Source organism: Pantherophis guttatus, chromosome 3 (genome assembly GCF_059756535.1).
Source record: "Pantherophis guttatus breed Tessera chromosome 3, ASM5975653v1, whole genome shotgun sequence".
NCBI classification, from domain to species: Eukaryota; Metazoa; Chordata; class Lepidosauria; order Squamata; family Colubridae; genus Pantherophis; species Pantherophis guttatus.
Window position 1 is genome coordinate 52,924,733 of NC_142065.1, and position 20,751 is coordinate 52,945,483.

Sequence of the window (20,751 nt, forward strand, 5' to 3'; positions counted from 1 at the left end):
ATTGTAGCTACAAAGCAGCAAAAAAGCTGAGGAATATTCCCAAATTTGTACTGGCTTGTTGAAAAGGATGTCACTGCAATTGGAGAGAAATAACAACTGGTCTTGCCATGACATAAGCAAATGAAGCCATCGTGTTTTCTCTGACATCTAGGCTGAGTTGCAATGTTCGGTCTCCCTGCTAGTGATATCCTTACTTGACCAATTTAATAAATAGTATCTTGTTTGTTTGTTTCTTTGCTATCAATTGGAACTCTGACTGGTAAGTTGTTTTAAGGATCATTGCTATCTTTAAACTTTGGTTATGGAATGGAATTTTCTGGGCTTTATTGTCTTCATTTGTTTTTAAATCAGTGACTCTAATAATGAGATTATGTTGTATAAACACTGCCAGTTAAATTCAAGCAAGCGTGATGGTGTTGAAAATGGTAGCAATAAGTTAAAATTTTCTACCAGTTTTTCATATAAGCACTCTAGATATTACTGTCATTCAGATGAAGGATACTCCAGATGTTTCTGCATTGCTGCCGCTTCTTCTCACATGCCTATGTGCTTTTGAAATTATTGGTGCAAGAAAAAAATATAAACATTATATTTTTTTTGTTTCCATGGAGACTGACTGTTAAATTCTGTCAGATATCAAACACAGAACATCAGATGTTGACTCCAAATACAGGGATTGAATATACATCCTTAGAAACCACTGTGGAGGGTTTTCAGTGCAATTCTAAACATATTTACCCAAAGGCAGATCTCACAGAAAATGCACAAAACTGCATCTTAAAGCAAAGTCAGATTTCTTGCCGTTGTAATAAACATTGCCTAAAAAATGTTACAAACTTTATTACTGTACTGTTTATCAAATGCTGAAATCCCCTGACAATGAAAGAAAAGGCATTATCCTACTTACATGTCAAAGATATCATCTCAGTCCTCATTGGGCTATTTAACAATCCTTAATAAAAGTTGTTCATCAAATAATTACCAAGTATTTTTGCCATATCTGGGACAAATCATTCCTACTTTTCTGTGCCACATTTCAAATTTTTATTTCAGTGTGCTGAGGTAGTGGAAATAGTTTACAAATACCGTCTCCTCAACTAATTTTGCCCTGGCTTCCAATAATTGGACAATTTTGAGTAGTTCGGAGAACCGGTAAATACGACCTCTGACTGGCCCTGCCCCCATCTATTCTCTGCCTCCCGAGGAAATGGGGATTTTGCAGTAACCTTTCCCTGGAGTGGGGTGGGAATGGAGATTTTACAGTATCCTTCCCCTGTCATGCCCACCAAGCCAAGCCCACCAAGCCACACCCACAGAACCGGTAGTAAAAAAATTTGAATCCCACCACTGCATAACACATTATACCAAAAGAAACCATATTATGAGTTGTTATGATGTCTTGGTTTACACATCATATTAAGACAGTGGCTGAGATCCTATAACACACTGAATCAAATCCATTTTAATGTACTGAAGTTTAGTAATATGAGGCAAATCTACCCAATAAACAGCAATTCTTAGCAGAAGAAATGGAGATATAGAGCAGGTAACTAGAATACATTGTGATATTTATGTAATCTTAAACTTTTCCCACAAAATTTTCCTACCTAGCAAATTGCTGTATAAAGTACCATATCATTACATACATGTATTTTGCACAATATATCTGAAGAATGATACATATTCATTAGTTTATGGCAAAATTCCAGCTGATACAATGAGACTAAGTAAATCCATATTACTTATTATGACTTACTATGAAACTGACTAAGACAGTTTCTTCATAGGTTTCATTAGCCATCAGAGTAGGGCTAATCATTGTGCAGCCCAGAATAATTGAAGGTTCATTAAAGATGGGCGGAGTTGCCTCTGTCCTTGTTCATCACTGTTCATAACAGGATGGTTTCACTAGGTGTAGCTCAGCTACCAAAAATCTGGATGACCACTAGATGGCAGCAAAGAGATACCTGAAGCCTTAATTGATTTAATGGCTGCAGAGAGTCACAGCCCTATTTTCATCACATTTTTATTTTTTATTTTGCTTTTTAATTGGAAAGGAATGAAACCCAATATCATTTGGGGGGGTTATAACAGCTTATTATTTGATCATTTAAAATTTAAAAACTTTAACTTGAGTTGAAAGTAATTATTATTAGCATTGCTTTCATCACCTTTCTTATTTTTATTTGCTTTTGCTTCCCATTCCCGTCTCCTTCCTCTTTTTTTCTTCTTCTTTAAATTTCTAACCTTGTTGGTTAGGAAGAAAAAAACCATGATAATGTGATTATGGCTTACTTCATATGTTTTGAAAAACCAGTAACTATATTTTAAAAAATCTTTTTCACCAACTCATAATTTTAGAGGCATCAACCCTTAACTTTTAACTTGTGGGGTTGGCAGTAGTAGATTGGTTTTATATATTGGCTGCTTTGTTTATTTTGTAATATGCCCATGGCTGCAAGCCTCTCTGAAATTACTCATTTACTTCTCCTCCTGGTATTTGTCACTTGTAAGTAGGCCTGAGTTATAGTATCTTTTCACACTGTGCAATCATAAAAGACTGGTTTGTTCTTAGGTTTTGATTCAGAGCCAACCCTTACATCTCCCTTCTTTTTTCAGGCAACCAGTGCAGGTTACATTTGTGTGACACAAATAGACACACATTAACAAAAACAGAAGCATCCAGCACATGCCATTGTATATGTTCTCATCAGCACAGGTCAAAAGCTACAGTTCAAATACTGTAAATCAGCCATTTATAAACTCTCTCCTCAGGATAAATGTAACATTAATTTTGCTTTTTGGGTATAAATATACTCATGCATTTTCTAATAGTAAAGACTAGATAAATACACTGAAGGCAGAAAAGTTGGGAACACAAAGTTGGGACAGAGGAAAACTATCACTACAAGGCAAGATTTATAGAATCTATTTCAGATTTTTAACTTTTGGTGTAAGAGAGGGAGGGAGGGAGGAAGGAAGGAAGGAAGGAAGGAGCTGTTTTGTGGATCCAAATGTACCAGTACATTACATCTGTCATGGACGCGGTGGCTCAGTGGCTAAGATGCTGAGCTTGTCGATCGAAAGGTCGGCAGTTCAGCAGTTCGAATCCCTAGTGCCACGTAACGGAGTGAGCTCCCGTTACTTGTCCCAGCTTCTGCCAACCTAGCATTTTGAAAGCATGTAAAATATGCAAGTAGAAAAATAGGGACCACCTTTGGTGGGAAGGTAACAGCGTTCCGTGCGCCTTTGGCGTTTAGTCATGCTAGCCACATGACCATGGAGACGTCTTTGGACAGCGCTGGCTCTTTGGCTTTAAAACAGAGATGAGCACCGCCCCCTAGAGTCGGGAACAACTAGCACATATGTGCAAGGGGAACCTTTACCTTTAACTTAATGTACCATGGTCAGCTCAGGTGTCAATGGCTTGTTTGCCGATGTCCCTATCCCCTACCACTCACTATGTGGACCTATGTCTCCACACTACCCCAAAGTCTGGTATTCTGAACCTTTACTTTGAATACAGTTTCTTAGTGTTTCTCTATGCTCTTTATCAGATGCTTTGAAGCAGAGATTCCAGAGATAGAACTATTGATATCCATAGCAAGTTACAGAGGTCTATCCAACATATGATAATACTGTAAAAGACTGCATTTTCTCTTTGAGTATTATTAAGCAATTTTTAAAAATTCTGCAGAGATTTCCAATAAATGCCCATATCTGTCATCAGAACTTTTCTCCTGTGGTCAATTGGGGGCAGATGTTTATTAAACAGAGGTACTTGATTTGTAGGAGGACACTGACGGTATTCTTTATGTAGGATAGTTATCATGTTGTGAAATTAACATAATTCAATGTAGAGACCATTTTATCATTAAGATACTGCATCTCCATCACTTTTTGCAACTTGTTTCTACCTGCAGCCACCCATCTGCTGGAGCAGAAGCTGAGGAAGAAATTGAAAGACACTACACTGGAGGCAAAGCCTAAAAAATCCAGAGTGAAAAAGCAGGAAAAATCAAGCTCTGCAGAAGAAGCCAATAATGCTTCAGTTACTAGTAAGGAGAGGAGCAAAAGTTCATTATCATACCAGAAATATAGATATTGGTCCATGAAAAAGACTCAGTGCTGTTATCTTCTTATTTGGTAGCAGTCGGGCATAGACTCACGGAGCTTTCAGGTCATCCTGTTGGCAAGAAGCATGTGGGGATGGGTGATGGGAACTACTACTGCTGCATTTGTGTCAGAAGCACCTACCAAGGCGCTTCCAAATTGAAAGGATTAGCTGGTGACATCACCCAAGGAACACCCAAGGGGGCTCGTTTCATGCCCCTATTATTTTCCCATCAAATTGCACCTATTTATCTACTTGCATTTTTGCATGCTTTCAGACTGCTAAGTTGGCAGGAGTTGGGTCAAATTGATGAGAGCTCATTGCATCACAGCTTGCACTCTTGGGTTTTGAACTACTGAACTGTTGACCTCTCAATGATCTTTGGACTCAGTGCCCTAACCCCATGAGCCACTGTGTCCCCTTGGAAAGATGGCTAGGCCATACTCAGAGGTGTAACTTCCATCCTTCTCTTTCTCCTGGGTTTCTGAACAACTGAAATTTTAGTATATAGGCAAAAATATCTCTTTCTTTCAAAACAGTTGACAAATGAAAGTAGGATTGCTAATATTTTAATGTTTTCAATTTACTAATTAATATTTATTTACTACACATGCTAGATTTATATGCTACCTTTCTTCAAGAAGTTCAAGGTAATACTCATCATAATCCTTCCTCACCATAATGACTCCTCTGTGGCTGATGGTAGACTTGAACTTTTGTCTCTTATGTTCTAGTCCAAAGCTATAGCCACTATACCATGTTGATTCTCCATAAGGTATTTCATTTAATGAGCTAATAAATATATTTGTTCTGAAGAGCAATAAACACCTGATTGTATCTGCTGGAAAAAAAGATATGCATATAAGTTTAGTACATAAAGGAAAAAGAAGCAAAAATAACCAGAATAAGATCCTCCATACACCTTTGTGCAATCATACCATCAGTGGAATAGACATGATTGTACCTTTATAAATATACAGTTGTTGGTTGTTTAAATTCTTTCATTCTTATTATGACATATTATAATACATATATGTATTATATGTATAACATGTATAACATGTATAAAATGGAACACAGAAATCAAATCAATTTATACTCAAGAAAGGTCAGGATTTAGAGAAAAGATCATTTAAATTTTGTAGGTGAAAAGATGGGACTTTCAGCCAACTATTTGCCATTGTCTCATCTAAAAGAAAACAAAATGGGACAATATCAGAAAAGAAAATTCACATGTCAGAATTAGGTTCCATCTGAATCCCTGAAGAGTAAGGAAGAAGCCATTTAAAGAGTAAGAGGGGCTAAACTTCCCCCCCCACCCATAATTTTAAACTATCTCCAATACAGATGTTTCTAGTTTTACTGGTAAAATGCTAAGACTAGTGGTACTTGCTGTCCAAAAGAGGAAGGATCCCCCAATTTTATGGGAATCTCTCCTGAACGTGTTCGAAAATGCTGTTTTCCCATCAAATGTGATCTTAAGAGTGATCAGCTCCTAAGAGTGCAGATACCATATTGTAGTCAAATTCATTCAGCAAACACACATTAGCCGGGGCACATCTTTTTGTCTCAATAATCAACACAGGTCAAGCAAAACATAGAACAATCTAATTTGATCCCAAAAGTCAAGGTATTTGCTACTTTTCCAAAGCCATTCCATTCATCCAGGGGTGAAATGCTCTCGGTTTGGACCGAATCAGGCGATCCAGTAGCGATTGTGGCAGGTGGTTCGGAGAACCGGTAGTGATGGTGGCACGAGACTCTGCCCACCCGCCTGGATGTCATTACTTCCAGCTTTTAAAAGGTTAAAAAAAAGGCTCTGACGATCTGATTCCACAGCTGTGATCGTCAGAGCCTTTTTTTACCTTTTAAAAGCATTTTTTACAACCTATTCGCCAAATAGGTTGTAAAAAAATGCTTTAAAAAAGTAAAAAAAAAAAGTTGACCATGCCCACCCAGTCACATTACCCTCCACCAAGCCATGCCCACAGAATCAGTAGTAACAAATTTTACATTTCACCACTGCATTCGTCTCATTGTTAGTATTGTACCTGTATTATACCCTATCCTTCATTTCTCAAATACCTGTCTTGACTCTAGTGTCTTTTCCTAAGCTCTTGTCAGAAATGTAAAAAAAACTAAAAAGGAGAAGCCACGAGAACAGGATGAGAAAGTTACATACGCCAGATTAATTAAGGATCCCAAAAAAGAGAAGGAAACCTCTTCTTCTCGTTCCAGCATCAGCAAGACACCAAAAAAGAAACACGGTAAGGTACCACCAGCTCCTGGCTCTTATGTTACAAGTAAGGACTTTTCTGTTGAACAGAAAACTTTAAGATGTATGGACTTCAACTCCCAGAATTCCACAGCCAGCAGGGAGATGGAACATGGAGAATGGAACATCAGTGGGAGTGGACATCATTGTGGGAGTTGAAGTCTACACATTTTCAAATTGCTGTTTCATAGGCAAGCTTGAAAACCATTGGTGTACAGTCAAAAAAATTTTTTTTCTACCTGTAAATTTACTTTAAAAAAAAAAATCATCACAAGTGTGGAAACTGTGCTTTTCCAACATCATGATTGCATTTTTAAAAATGTAAAAAATATTAATTTAATCTCCAACCTGATGAAATGGAAAAATTCTGAAAATATAGTATTTCCTCTCTCATGGACACCTACATGATATGGTCAAAAAAATCAAAATGGCAGCCAGGACAATATAAACACATATAAAAATGTGTTCCTTCCAGGTGAAAACGTATGTTTTTTGACCACATTTTATAGACATCTCTGCTCCTAATCTATCCAGTAGCACACATGGAGTGAAAGTATCATGCAAATTTTATTTCTTTATCGATCGATCGATTGATTGATTGATTGATATGCTGCCCATCTCATCTAGAGGTAACAAATGAGATAAATGTAATTGTGAAATTGCAGTGATCTGTGAACAAATCCTTCATCATTATAACAATAGCTACTGCCAAAGCAGAACATGAACATTGTTAGCTCTACAACTAACAGAATCTATCTGTATGCAATATTTCTGTTTTCCCCTTTTAATTGCTTGGAAACATTTGCATTTTTAATTTTCTATCTATTGATCTCTACTTATTCAAACTTTTAGAAGAGTCTGATGATGAAGATGAGGAGGAGGAGGAGGAAGAGTGGGAGGAAGAGGAGGAATCTGAAATTGAAGAGCCACCAAAAATGCCCAAAAGAAAGCTCGTCAAAGCTACTTCATTGGACAAAAGTAAAGTGAGGAAGGCCAAAAGTAAAGGTAAGCTTGAATTTCAGGATCATTTAACGGTCATAGACAAGTTGGCTTAGATGTGGTTTCATCCAGTGGTGAAATCCTCCGCGGATTGCCACCGGTTCGCTGCCCATGCATGCATGGTGCTCTGTAAATGTGCACCGCACACATGCATGTGCAGTGCATGCCAAAAGCACACTGCATGCACACATGCGCAGTGCACACCAAAAGCATGCTGTGCACGCATGCACAGTGCATACCAATAGATTTATATTTCTAGTGAATATAAATCAAGCGACACAGCTGATCATCGGAAATACCGGAATACCAGTTCGGATGAACCGGTAGCTTTTTTTTTAGCTTTTATCACTACTGGTTCACCCGAACCGGTGCAAACCGGTAGCATTTCACTACTGGTTTCATCTCCAGTTTAATAATTAAACTATTCCCTAAAAGCCCTTGGGAAACCATACACATAAGCTGCTACCTATAGAATAGATATAGCCAGAATGAAAAGTTTGTTTCTGTTTTCTAGTGCTTTGGATAAGTGGACTTTTCAATGTGCATGTTTTTAAAACTGGTTAAAGTTAAAAATATTTTTAACTGTTGTGGAATTTGCTTTTTAAGCGACTACTCTGCAAGTTTAGTTAGACAAAAAGAGTGGAAAAATGTTATGACATGGGAGGACCTCCGCAAATCTAATGTCACGAATAGGCCTGAGATTCCACACAAGATGGGAAGACATTCATAACAGCAAACAACAAGAAGATGTAAAACAAGCAATCACTTTCCTCCTCTAGAGCTAAAAGCGTAACTTCCTCTCTCCCTTCACCTGAATGTTTATTTATTTAGCATATTAGGAGCCCTGGTGGTGCAGTGGTTAGAATGCCGTATTGCAGGCAAACTCTGCCCACAGCCTGGAGTTCGATCCTGAAGGGCCTCAAGTTGACTCAGCCTTCCATCCTTCTGAGGTCGGTAAAATGAGGAGCCAGACAGTTGGGGGCAATATGCAAACATTATTGCCCAGACAGTGCTGTAAAGTGCTATGAGGCAGTATATAAGCCTAAATGCTATTGCTATTGCTATATTTGTATCCTATGCAACCTCCCCCTCGTGACTCCATTGGTTTATGGTATATAAAATTACAGCAAGTAAAAATAAAATTAAAAGAAACTTACAAAGACCTTTCTGCTTGGATGCCCTTGGGGAGGAAATATGTTTCTTGAAAGCTGCCCAAAAGAAAGTGACTACTTTTGAAACAGTAGCACAGTTCTCTGAGTCCCAGCCATGGGTGAAATCCAGCAGGTTCTGACAGATTCCGGAGAACCGGTAGCGGAAATTTTGAGCAGTTCGGGGAACCGGCAAATACCACCTCTGTTTGGCTCCAGAGTGGGGTGGGAATGGAGATTTTGCAATATCCTTCCCCCAGGAGTGGGGAGGGAATGGAGATTTTGCAGTATCCTTCCCCTGCCACACCCACCAAGCCACGCCCACAGAACCGGTAGTAAAAAAATTTGGATTTCACCACTGGTCCCAGCCCTCCAATTTCCATCAGGGTGGGCACCTAATGCATTCTTTCCATGTTAGGCTGTGCAAGGTGAGCAGATTGTATTTGGAGAAGGTCTGGAATGAATGAAGAATGAATATCTGGAATGCAGGAACTGGGTATAGGTAGTCTAGAGAAAACAAGCACTAGGGGTGACATGATAGCAGTATTCCAGTATTTGAGGGGCTGCCAACTTATTTTCCAAAACACCAGAAGGCAAAAATAAAAGGAACAATGGATGGAAACTAATCAAGGGCAGAAATAACCTGGAATTAAGGAGAAACTTCCTAACAGTGAAGGCAATTAACCAGTGGAACATCCTGCCTCCAGAAGTGGTGGGTGCTTCATCACTGGAGGTTTTTAAGAAGAGCCTGGACAGCCACTTGTCTCAAATTGTATAGGGTCTCCCGCTTGAGCAGGGGGCTGGACTAGAAGACCTCCAAGGTCCCTTCCAGCTCTAGTCTGATTGAATGAATGAAATGAGGGCCCCATCTGTACAGCCTCAGAAAGCTACTGAGAGCCCATGTAACAAACTCGCTCAGCAAGCAGGCAGATAGACTCTCTCTACCAGCTGCAGTTTCTGAGTTACTTCACATGAAGCAAATTGCAGACTTCTGAAAGATGACAAGGGCATGAGTCATAGTCTTCAGCAACACATATGTCATAGAATTTTAATAATAGAAGAGGACTTCAATTAAATATTGTTTAATGTTTATTGTTCTTCCTGATACATACTAATGACTGTAATTATACTTGATTATATAGCGATATTGCTCAGATCTTTCATGCAAAGTACCGGTGATAGACCATTTTCTGTCTGAAAAACTACTTTATTATTTGGATAAGGAGGATGAACAAATGGAAGATTGCGACTTGAAATGAAAGAGTACATGATAAAGAGTAGGACTTAATAAATGGTAACAAACAAAAACAGTTGTATATCTGTACAGGTTATCCTCAACCTGCGGCTGGTTGCTTAGCAACCAAAGTTATAACAAATCCCCCAAAAGCTAGTTATGATCCAATTTTGAAGTTATGACAGCTGCACTCCCATGGTCACATGATACGGTAGCTTTTCAGAACCTGGCAACCAGCTCATCTTTACAGTCATTTGCAGCATCTTGAGGTCACATGACCACAATTTTTGACTTTTTGTGCCAATTTCTAGCCTTTACTTCCAATTTCTGGCAAAAAAAAAAAAATCATCACCCATTGGGTAAAATGGAGTTGCTTAATGGCCATAGTATTTGCTTAATGATTCCTTTTTTTAAAAAAATAGTATTTATTCAATTTTCAAACATTAAAATACACAGTACAAAAAATAGAAAAGAGCAAAAAATAGAAAACCATAACAACAACAAAAACAATCAAACAAAAATGAACACATCAAAACTTAAACACTAGTAACAGTTTTTCTACATCGGTATCTCTATCCTAATTAACTTTCATACACAAATTCTACTTCTATCTATCACTGTCTTAACTTACATCCTTATCTAAGCTATAAGAACTTCTATTCACAATTCAGTTTCATGACAAAGTATCGCTTACGTTTTAGATTTACTCTCAAACCAGGAATACAATCTATTCCAAATTAAATAGTACTCGGTGTCTTCCTTTTCCTTAATTTCCATAGATAATCTATCCATTTCTGCACATTCATATATTTTTTAAACTATAATTTGGTCTGGGGGGATATCCAGTTGTTTCCAATTTTGTGCTATGACAATTCTACTCGCAGTTAGTATATGTAATATGATATATTATAATTTTTTTCCCATTTTCCCTTCCAAAATACCCAGGAGGAATAGTTCCGGTTTTCTTTCTATCTTCTGCCCAGTTATCTCTTCCAGCCATTTTTTTATCTTCCACCAAAATTTCCTAATCTTAGGGCAGGTCCACCACATGTGGTAGAACATCCCTTGGTTGTGGCTGCACCTCCAACATTCCAGGGACCTGGGAATGATTCTTATTCTCATTCTTTCACCTTGGACAGGAAACAAGACGGAAGCTGGTATCAAGGCAGCAACTACAAAGACTCTGAAAAAAGACTCAACCTCTGTCTTCCACGTGAATGAGGATAACAAAGGCAAACGTGTCAAAAGCAAAGGTGAAAGGCTTTACATGTACATCCATATTTGCTCCACTGACATTACAGGCCCATTGTTTAAAAATGCATCTGTCTAACAATATGTGCCATTCTGGATACTAACTGTTGATAATGAGGCAGAGAAGGTATCACAATTGGATTTATGATTACGTGTGTATGTATATGTGACAGAGAATCTGGGGAAGACAGTAGATGTGACTGCACTTTAAATATGTGTGTGAATAGAAAAAAGGGTTGGAGCTGGTATGTGAATACTGTATATGGGATGATGGGGAGGAGGATATGGTGCCACACTTGTCTGTATCCCCAAATAGGGTAGGTATGACTCCACTGGCTTCAGCCAGATCCAGTAAAATGCAGCCTCTGGTGTATCATTGCATGGTGCCTTTAGAGGTAATTAGACTGCCCCCCAAATCCCTTAGAAAGGTTCACTCGTGCAATCCATGAAGCACATTTGTTTCCTACCTTTGTAAGTGCATGAAGGTTTCAAAAATTACTCTAGAAGTAAGTATGAGCAGTTTGTCAAGGCTCTGACTAATGAACCCAAGCAAACCAGAACTCTGAGACTTGGCTCCTTCTCAAAGGTCTTCTTTATTGAGTACATCATATCGGCACAGCTTCAATGGAAAACCAATTCTAAATCTTCCCTGTGGTTTCAGTATAATTAAACTAGGAAATAACTGTATCCCCAAGTGTCACAGGTCACGTTGGCCAATTGGATTAATTGGCAGGCTCTTCAGGCACTCCTTCCCCAACCTTGTCTGTTGCCAGTAGAGACGACCTTGGTTCTCACGAGAAAGCTCCTTGTTGTGTCTAGTAATGCATTGCAACCTCCTTCCCCTTGCGTGGCAACTGAAGAACAGAGAGATGGCTGCGGCCAGGTTCGGTTCAAAGTTGACACAGTTCTTAGAATTCCTCATGATGTCACTGTTGAATCCAACATCAAATGACATTACTTGGATAAATCATCTTTTCAGAGGATTCAGGACAAATTTGGCATATCTGCTAGGAAATTAGATATTAATAGAAAGAATCTAATCTGATTAATTTCTCCCTGGATTAAAAACTTCTCACTTAATAACTGTAGTGCTCAAAAATAGCGACACAGAAGATGATTCCAGTTCCAATGCCAAGTCAACCAAATCGGAGAAAAAGAAGAGTGCGGCGTCCATGTTTCAGACTGGAGGAGAAGGCCTCAAGGAGAAGAAAGCTAAAAAGAAGGGTAGGTGCAGCATTTGCTGATAGAAATACCGAAAGGAGATACATTCACTTATTCAAATGACCTCACACTCAGAATGTTTAGTACTGATGTGCTATAAGTGAGAGTTGTGATTCATCGTGCTCTTATTTCTGTTATTTTGAAAAATCCCCACTTAGATAGTCAGAGACTTCTTGCTACTTGCTGAAACTAAAATCAATATGCAAGCCTTGTTATCTGGTCCGTCAGTGACAGCTGCAAATTAGGAGCAGAAACAGAACTTTTTTTGAAGTGACCCAACATTTGTGAGATGTCTTTCTATAGAATACACTCCTCTTTAGCAATCTTTAGGACAGGGTGCAAAAAGTACAGACTAATTACTGGTATATCTTTTGGGGGGCCTCTAGAGCCTGCAAAATAGATGAGGGCACAAAACCGAGCAGCTTTTTGCATTTTGAAAGGTTCAGTTTTTGCTTTAAAGAGGGGAAATTCAAGTCTTAAAATTTGCAAATACTCTTTCATTCTTAAATTGCCACTAAGATACATGTTCTGTCCTTCTCTTTACCATGCCTATAGACTGTGGCCTTTGAGCCAAAGGTGAATTGTATACCTTGCTTTAAAATGACATTCAAGACATATTTATTACAGGCACCATTTACGTAGTTAATTATACTGTAACATGCGTCTCACTAAGGTTTTATCTGGTATTTATCTTTATTTGTTTCCTGCTTGTTATATATACTATGTATTTTATATCTGAAGCATATTGTAACTCACTTGGTAAAGGTGCTTATCACTTTTTTAAAAAAACAGGCTGAAAATCTGTTAGGTAAAGTAAAGGCTGCATCCTCAGATCAGTGACAAAAATATTTGCTTTTCTGTCAGTGACAAAATGGGAAAAGGAAATTCTGAGATTGCTGATGAAGGATAATCTAGATCAGTGGTTCTCAACCTTCCTAATGCTGCGACCCTTTAATACAGTTCCTCCTGTTGTGATGACCCCCAACCATAAAATTATTCCTAAAACCATTGAAAATATGTGTTTTCCAATGGTCTTAGGCGACCCCTGTGAAAGGGTCATTCGACCCCCAAAGGGGTCCCGACCCACAGGTTGAGAACCACTGATCTAGATGTTGCTGTCATCTGTATAACCATCAGGTGGTTGCTAAAATCTTTTTTTCCACAGTTCCTGCCAAAACCATGGAAAATGAAAGCAAGGAAGAGGTAGTCCATAAGAACTCCAACCGGAAAGGGAAAGTCAAGAAATCCAAAAAGGTAACTAGTGAGAGATTCCTAAAGGATGAAGCCAACGTCCTTGGCATATTAGAGCAGAAAATTGGGATTCCTGTCCTATACATTCATATTCCCAGCTTCCCTAGTTTATATCTCTAATATTTCTGTTTGATTTTACTCATTATTTATGAATCAATTACAGGTAGTCCTCACTTATTTACTGCCTCCTTCAGCAACGGTTTGAAATTACAAGGGTGCTGAAACAGTAGGTTTACGACTTACGGTTCTTGAACTTGTAGCTTTCGTTAGTGTCCTCGTGGTCACATGATTGTGATTCGGATGTTGCATGCATTTACAAAAGTCACAGCATCCTCCAGTCATGTGATTGCCATTTGACACCTTCACGGCCAGTTTCTGACAAGCAAGGTCAGTGGTGAAGCCTGCAGGAAGTCCACAAGTTGCAGTCATGTAATATCTCGTTTAGCAACCTATGCTGATTTGCTTCATGACCACAGTGGAACCAACCCTGTAAGTCCAGAATGGTCCATGACATTTCATTTTACAATTGCAACTATTATCAGTAAACAAGGACTACTTCAGTAGTGGGTTGCTCCCGGTTCGGACCGGTTCTATAGAACCAGTGGTAAAACCGGAGGAAGGCTCCACCCACTGAGCCTGATGTCATCAGAACGCTTCTGCGCATGCGCAGAAGAGCGTGTGTGCAGCCCCGTTACAAACCAGTAGTAAAGGTAAGTAGAACCCACCCCTGGACTACTTATACACCTGAAAGTTCCTTTTTACACATTGGAATCTGCCCTGATACTTTGTTACAACGGCAGATAAATTTTTGAAATAAATGAATAACTAAAGAAGAGATTAATCCCAGCCTCCATCTTCATTTCATTCTCTCCCACACTTATGCAACTCTGCATTTTGTCATCATCTGCTTTCAGGACTGCACCAGTGGTGGGTTCCGCCTGGTTCCGCCCGGTTCCGCCAAGCTGGTAGCGGTGATGATATGATGTCACTGAACCGTTTCTTCCCCCCCATCCCCCCGCCCCCCCCACCCCCCATCCCCCCGTGTTATTTTTACCTTTTATTTGGCCCCACCCCCAATCTATTGCTGCCTCTTGAGTCCCAGCTGATGGCTAGAGGGAAAAAAATTGTTTAAACTCTTGCCGTGGGGCTTCAAAGGGCCGCCCTACAGCTGATCAGTGTTAAAAGAAAACAAATGAGTAGACCGGTGCCTGCAAAAATACATGGGTAGACCAGTGCCTGCAAAAATACATGAGTAGATCAGTGCCTGCAAAAATAAATGGGTAGATCAGTACAGCTCTGCAAGCAGTTAAAAGCCTGGTAGACCAGTACCTCTGCTAAATCCTAAATAATTGCCACATGACCATCAAGCCACGCCCACAAAATAAGCCACGCCCACAGAACCAGTAGTAAAAAATTTTAGAACCCACCCCTGGACTGCACACATCAGAGTAAGAGAAAAAAGCACCTTTCAGAAATCAGCTTTTGGATACTATGGGACCTACTATGTCAGGAAGAACTATCATAGACACAGATGATTGGGTTGTGATACATGAAGTATCATCATTGCAATCTTCAAAACAAACAATGATGGTTTTGTAGTGGCCATGCTGGAATGCTTAGGATAAGAGATTTTGAGGAGAGGGGGGTAAAAAAAAAAACCCAACATCCTCTTTCTCTTATTTCTGAACTACAGAAAGAAGAAAGGCCACCTTCTCCAGTCATTGAAGAAGACAATCTTGAGGAATTTGTGCTGCAGCCAGCTCCTCATGGAATGACCATCAAGTGTCGTCTCACTCGAGACAAAAGAGGAATGGATCGTGGTCTCTACCCTACCTATTACCTTCATCTTGATAATGACAAAAAGGTGCGTGATTAAAGGAAGCAATCTTGCCTTAGTGCAGAGGTCTCCAATCTTGGCAACTTTAAGCCTGGTGGACTTCAACTCCCAGAATTCTGGCTGCAGCAAAGCTGGCTGGGGAGTTCTGGGAGTTGAAGTCCTCCAGGCTTAAAGTTGCCAAGGTTGGAGACCCCTGCCTTAGTGAATATGCAAAGTTTGCCCCATACGTTTATATTTAATATAAAATTACACCCTCTGTCTATCAGGCACCAAAGGCAACGTACAATAAAAATAGAGCCCATTAAAAGCCCATGCAACAAAAATGATCCAGCAAAACCATGTGATATTAAGACCCCCAGTGGCACAGAAAGTCTTTACTGTAAAGCAAGTTGAAGGTGTTAAATTCTCCTCTCTGTCTTTGGAAGAAGAGAACCTCAGTCAGGGTACTGTTGTGGAAAAACACAGCAAAATGCCAATCTTCTCTCTCTCTGGGTCTTAGGCAGTTTGATAGGTTAGGAAAGCCTCTGATTCTGTTCAGACATTACAGCATGGCTCATAAGAAAGAAGACTGTCCTTTAGGCATATAGGAATGGATAAATGGGATGCTAAATATATCTCCTCTGAGAGAGATCTAATGTCAGCCTGTTTCAGTGGGCCAAAGAAGAAACGGTCTTTATGAAAATGGAACCAGTGTATGTAAATCATAGAAAATGGGACATGAAGATTAATTTTCTCTCCCGCCCCCAACCCCCGCTACAGTCTTAGCAAAAAGAAAAGAAAAACCCAGCTGTTTTGCATGTCAGCTGAAGGCTTTTTGGAAGAGAAAATTGAGAGCTTCTGTTGAAATGCAGATAGGAGATTCAAAGGGAGTTTTAATCTACACATCCCTGTAAGAGATATCTAGAACCTAAATTATAAAAATAGAGTTCTAGGAATGTTGTAATAATGAATATACCAGGGGTGAAATCTACTTACCTTCCTTACCGGTTCAGAAGCACATGTGCCGCGCGCGCACGCTTTCTTCGCTCGCTCGCGTGCACATGTCATGCACGCGCACACCTTCTGTTAAAACCAGGAAGTAGTGATACCCAGGTGGTGATCACTACCGGATCACCGAACCACAGGGAAAAATCGCTACCGGATCGGGCGATCCGGTCCAATCCAGGAGCATTTCACCCCTGGAATATACTAATGCAGGTTTCTCAAACTGGGGAATGAGTTGAGCAATTTTCAGGGGCAAAAATCAAAGCCAGGAATGACGTTTGGCAGCACCTAGCAAGCTGGTTTTCGAAGGTAAAGCAGAGAGCAAAGCCCTGAGCAAGTTTTGCCAGGGGCTCCAGCTTTGCCTGGGCAAACCTGATTTGTACAGTCAAACTGGACCATTGTCAAAACTCGATCCCATTTTGCCTGGGCAAGCCCACAGAAAGCAGTTGGCACTGCACAACTGGAATATGTTGCATAAATTATATTATGTAAGTAAAATATTAATGGGATCATTAAAATACAATGGCTGTTTGGTTCTTGCCCTATCCTAACCCATATGAAATCATTTGTTTTATTCCTGTGTGGATTACACAAATTAATTTATCGTGCCAAGGGATTGCAGTGTGGTAAATACTGTGATCCCTAAACTGGATGAGATTATCCATAATTGAATGTGTCAGCAGGTGCTCCTGAGGAGTCACTGTACCAATGTAAATCAGTACAGTTCTGAACACTGTGATTTTAAAGGATGTCTGTAAAGCAAGCAAGGGAGAAGAGATAAAATGGTGAATTCCACCATGCATTCATGCATCATCCTTTCTATATGTGTGAGCCTCATAAGTGGATAGGAAGGGGTGGAGCTTTCATTGATGTTTTAGACTTGGAATAACTTTATTGTCACTTTAAATGTACACTAATTGGCATACATTAAAATGAAATTTCATTGCATACAGCTCTCAGAGAGTCACCACCTCCAATATACACTACATAAACATGACAAATAAATAAATAAATAAACAAATAAATAAATAAATAAATAAATATGCATATACCCACATATATTATATGACACAGAGAAACAACAAAGTCTAGTTTGGATGTACACATGTACATGGCGAGAAAAATGAATCTTGTGATTTTACCAGACGGATTTGCTCACTAATTTGATCCCCATGAATCCCACTTTTGGGCATCCTTATTTTGAAAACAAATGTAGAAAAGACATCCCCAAGTTTCCATGCTTAGCCACAGAATCCAGCAGACCAGGCATACATGATCCTGAACATCAGAGAGGATGTGAGAACAGCAACCAACCCAACTGTCCCCTGCAATCCAACTTTAACCAGAGGTGATTGCTGGTTTTGTTGTTATTATTATCTGTTGACAACAGTGTAAAGTCACAACTGCCAGTTTTTTAGCTTTGTACTTTCCAAGAACTTAGGATGTTGCAATATAGCAGCGTAGTATACGTGCGAATCCGAGCAAGGTGGCCTTTTACAATTGACAGATGGAAATTCTTGTCCAGATTTTCTAAGTGCCATCTAAGATTTTTTGGTGTAGCAGACTGAGATGAACTATTGTTAGTTCAGAAACAGTTTACTTTCATGGATCTTCTATCAATTGCTCTAGATGGGTTTGAACTTTTCTGAAAGAATTAATGTGTAATTTGGGGTTCTCCTAAACTAATAGCATCTGCTGCAAAAATGGTCAAAGCTGTAACTAGGACAGCATTTAACCAGTTCAGTGGATCCACCAGTTGTGCTTGTTCCAGAACCAGGTCGCTCAGCAGAAAAAAATTATCTTACAGAAGCTGTACTGTTTGTCTGTAGGCTTCTGGGCCCAATTCATGGTGTTGATTGCTACCTATAAAGCTCTACACTTTCCCTGGATGAGAAATGGAGAAGCATGTTTTAAAGACGAAGCAGCTCCCATCTTCCTGCCCCCAGCCTTTGTCAATGGGCCAGAGGCAGAAACTCAATCTTTGTCAATGGACCATCATCTGCAACACAATAGGACCCATCTAGCAACAGAAACTAACACAATAGGACCCATCTAGCAACAGAAACTCACCACATGGCACCTGGGAAGATTACATCAGCCAGCAAGGCTAGCTAAGACCCCCACCCACTGGGAGTCTGACAACCAATTAGGATACTCTTTCTGGGCCCCAGGAAGTTCAAAGCCAGAGAGGACATAAAACCCGAGGACTCACTGCGTCTCGTCCCCTTTTCTTTTCAAGAACTCAAACCATGTGATCCTGTCCACCATTAAACCATCTTTCCAAGCAGTCTCCATGTTTCCAGTGTCTTTTTCCCCACTTGGAGCTGAACCCAGAAGGATATTTCTTCCAACAGTTTAATTTGTTGTGCAAAACTTCAACCATAGTAATTAAAAATGAAGGAAATTATGTATTGTAAGAAAAACCAATGGCCTGATTTCTTTAAAAACATCATATTTTATATTTACAATTAGATATACTTTGGATGTCTCTTTTTTCCCTTTTGTTCCCCCTTCCTGCCCCTGCACAATAGTTTAGTATAGCAATTTCTTTTTCCCTTTTCTGTAGATAATATTTAAGCGTATAATATTTTATTATATACTTTAAGGAAGAAACTGTTATATGCATATATTTGTGTACACACAGAGAGAGAGCTACATGCATACACACTGTAGCTAATGTTTTTCAAGAAATGTTATTTGTAATGTTTTCAAGGTTTCATACCTCATTGTTTAAGAAGAGAGGGTGCTGGGAGTCCCCAATCCTAGAGAGATAAGGGCACAGTGGGAAACGAATGCAGTTCTCAGAGATAGAGGGGGTCAGTTCTCCCCTGGAACTCAGGAGACATCCCCCCATACACACATTCATTTTTTAGGAACCTGGCAGTCCTCCTCAATAAGATATTAGGTGGAGAAAATTTTAATTGAAGACAGCAAATAGGCATTATTCTACATTGATTTTTAATGCATATATTTTGTATGTCATCTACAATTGAACAAGTAGGTGGTACAAGGAATGTAATAAATAGGCTGAAGAGTGGAAAGGACACTGTAGATGCTATGGTTGGAGACTGTGGCTAGTAAATTAAGATGTGTTGATTTCACATACCAATGCTGTGCTTTTCGGATCTCCTTTTTTTCACTTAGATCTTCTTGTTGGCTGGTCGAAAACGTAAAAAGAGCAAGACATCTAATTATCTGATTTCCACTGATCCTACTGACTTGAGCAGAGATGGGGAGAACTTCATTGGAAAGCTAAGGTTAGGATTGTTTCATCAAAGTGATTTCGAAAAATCTAAGATATTATGCCAGGAACAATTCCAACAAATTTCCCTGTAAATACTGTACAGTTTGGCAGATTAGGTGGGTTTTTTTTAATATGAAACAGAACAGATACAGAGACTGTATACCATGTTTGTTTTTCCCACACAAAACTCTTTAATTGTACAAAAGTAAACTATCTTCTTCTATTATCTTCTATTCCTATCTTTATTCTATTGTCTTAAGCCATAAGTTTACAGCTTTTCTATTTCTATTTTTATTTAATCTTTAAGTTTCTATGTTCATGTTCTTACTTTTGCACTGTTTCCTTATCTTAACTATTCAGCCCAGTCTCAGTCTATTTGCATGTGAAACCCCCTTTCACTCTTTTATACACTTGGGAATGGACTTTTCTCTCCTCCACCCCCCACCCCCAGCCCCACCAGTACTCATCATCCATTGTTTCTTCATTCAATCAATTAGAATAGAATTTGGAGGTCTTCTAGTCCAACCCCCTGCTCAGGTAGGAAACCCTACACCACTATTAGCAAACCTTTTCGGCATCAAGTGCCGAAACGGGATTGCACACATACGCACGGGGGAGCACCAGAAACCGGAAGAGCAGTTCCCCGGCAGGAAGCTGAGCTTCCAGTTTCCAGCATGCGCATGCGCGCCAGTCACCTGGTCTTCTGGTTTCTGGCACATATGCGCCCACAAAGGCCAGTATGCGTGCCAGAAAGCTGCTCTTCCAGTTTCCGGCACTCCCTTGCACGGGAACCCAGAAGAATAATGGGCGACGGCTGGTCTGCCCGGAGAGATGACTCTGAGTGCCACTTCCGGCATACGTGCCATTGGTTTGCCATCATGGCCCTAAACCATTTCAGACAAGTGGCTGTCCAGTCTTTTCTTAAAAACCTCCAGTGATGGCGCACCCACAACTTCTGGAGGCAAGTCATTCCATTGATTAATTGTTCTGTCAGGAAATTTCTCCTTAGTTCTAGGTTGCTTCTCTCCTTAATTAGTTTCCATCCATTCCTTCTTGTCCTGCACCTGGGCTGCTGCAACCAGTGGGCTTGGTTTGGTTGTCAGGCTCACTTGGGGTTTGCAAGACTCTAGTCGGGCTCTTTTCCTTCCCCGTCTCTCAGTTCTGCTTTTCATCAGTTTTGCAGCTCCAAAATT

The 20,751-nt window shown here is 39.7% G+C and overlaps 1 protein-coding gene across 1 annotated transcript in view; it reads left to right on the forward strand.

The window, feature by feature from the left end:
• The first annotated feature begins 3,437 nt into the window (after window positions 1-3,437).
• Window positions 3,438-20,751, forward strand: part of TULP1 (TUB like protein 1) — a 36,928-nt gene continuing 19,614 nt past the window's right edge. The window contains exons 1-9 of the mRNA XM_087890670.1: window positions 3,438-3,498; window positions 3,924-4,058; window positions 6,229-6,381; window positions 7,242-7,394; window positions 10,910-11,023; window positions 12,111-12,245; window positions 13,408-13,496; window positions 15,187-15,357; window positions 19,459-19,571. Of these exons, the coding sequence (XP_087746796.1) occupies window positions 3,438-3,498; window positions 3,924-4,058; window positions 6,229-6,381; window positions 7,242-7,394; window positions 10,910-11,023; window positions 12,111-12,245; window positions 13,408-13,496; window positions 15,187-15,357; window positions 19,459-19,571 (1,124 nt within the window). The remainder of the gene's footprint in view (window positions 3,499-3,923; window positions 4,059-6,228; window positions 6,382-7,241; window positions 7,395-10,909; window positions 11,024-12,110; window positions 12,246-13,407; window positions 13,497-15,186; window positions 15,358-19,458; window positions 19,572-20,751) is intronic.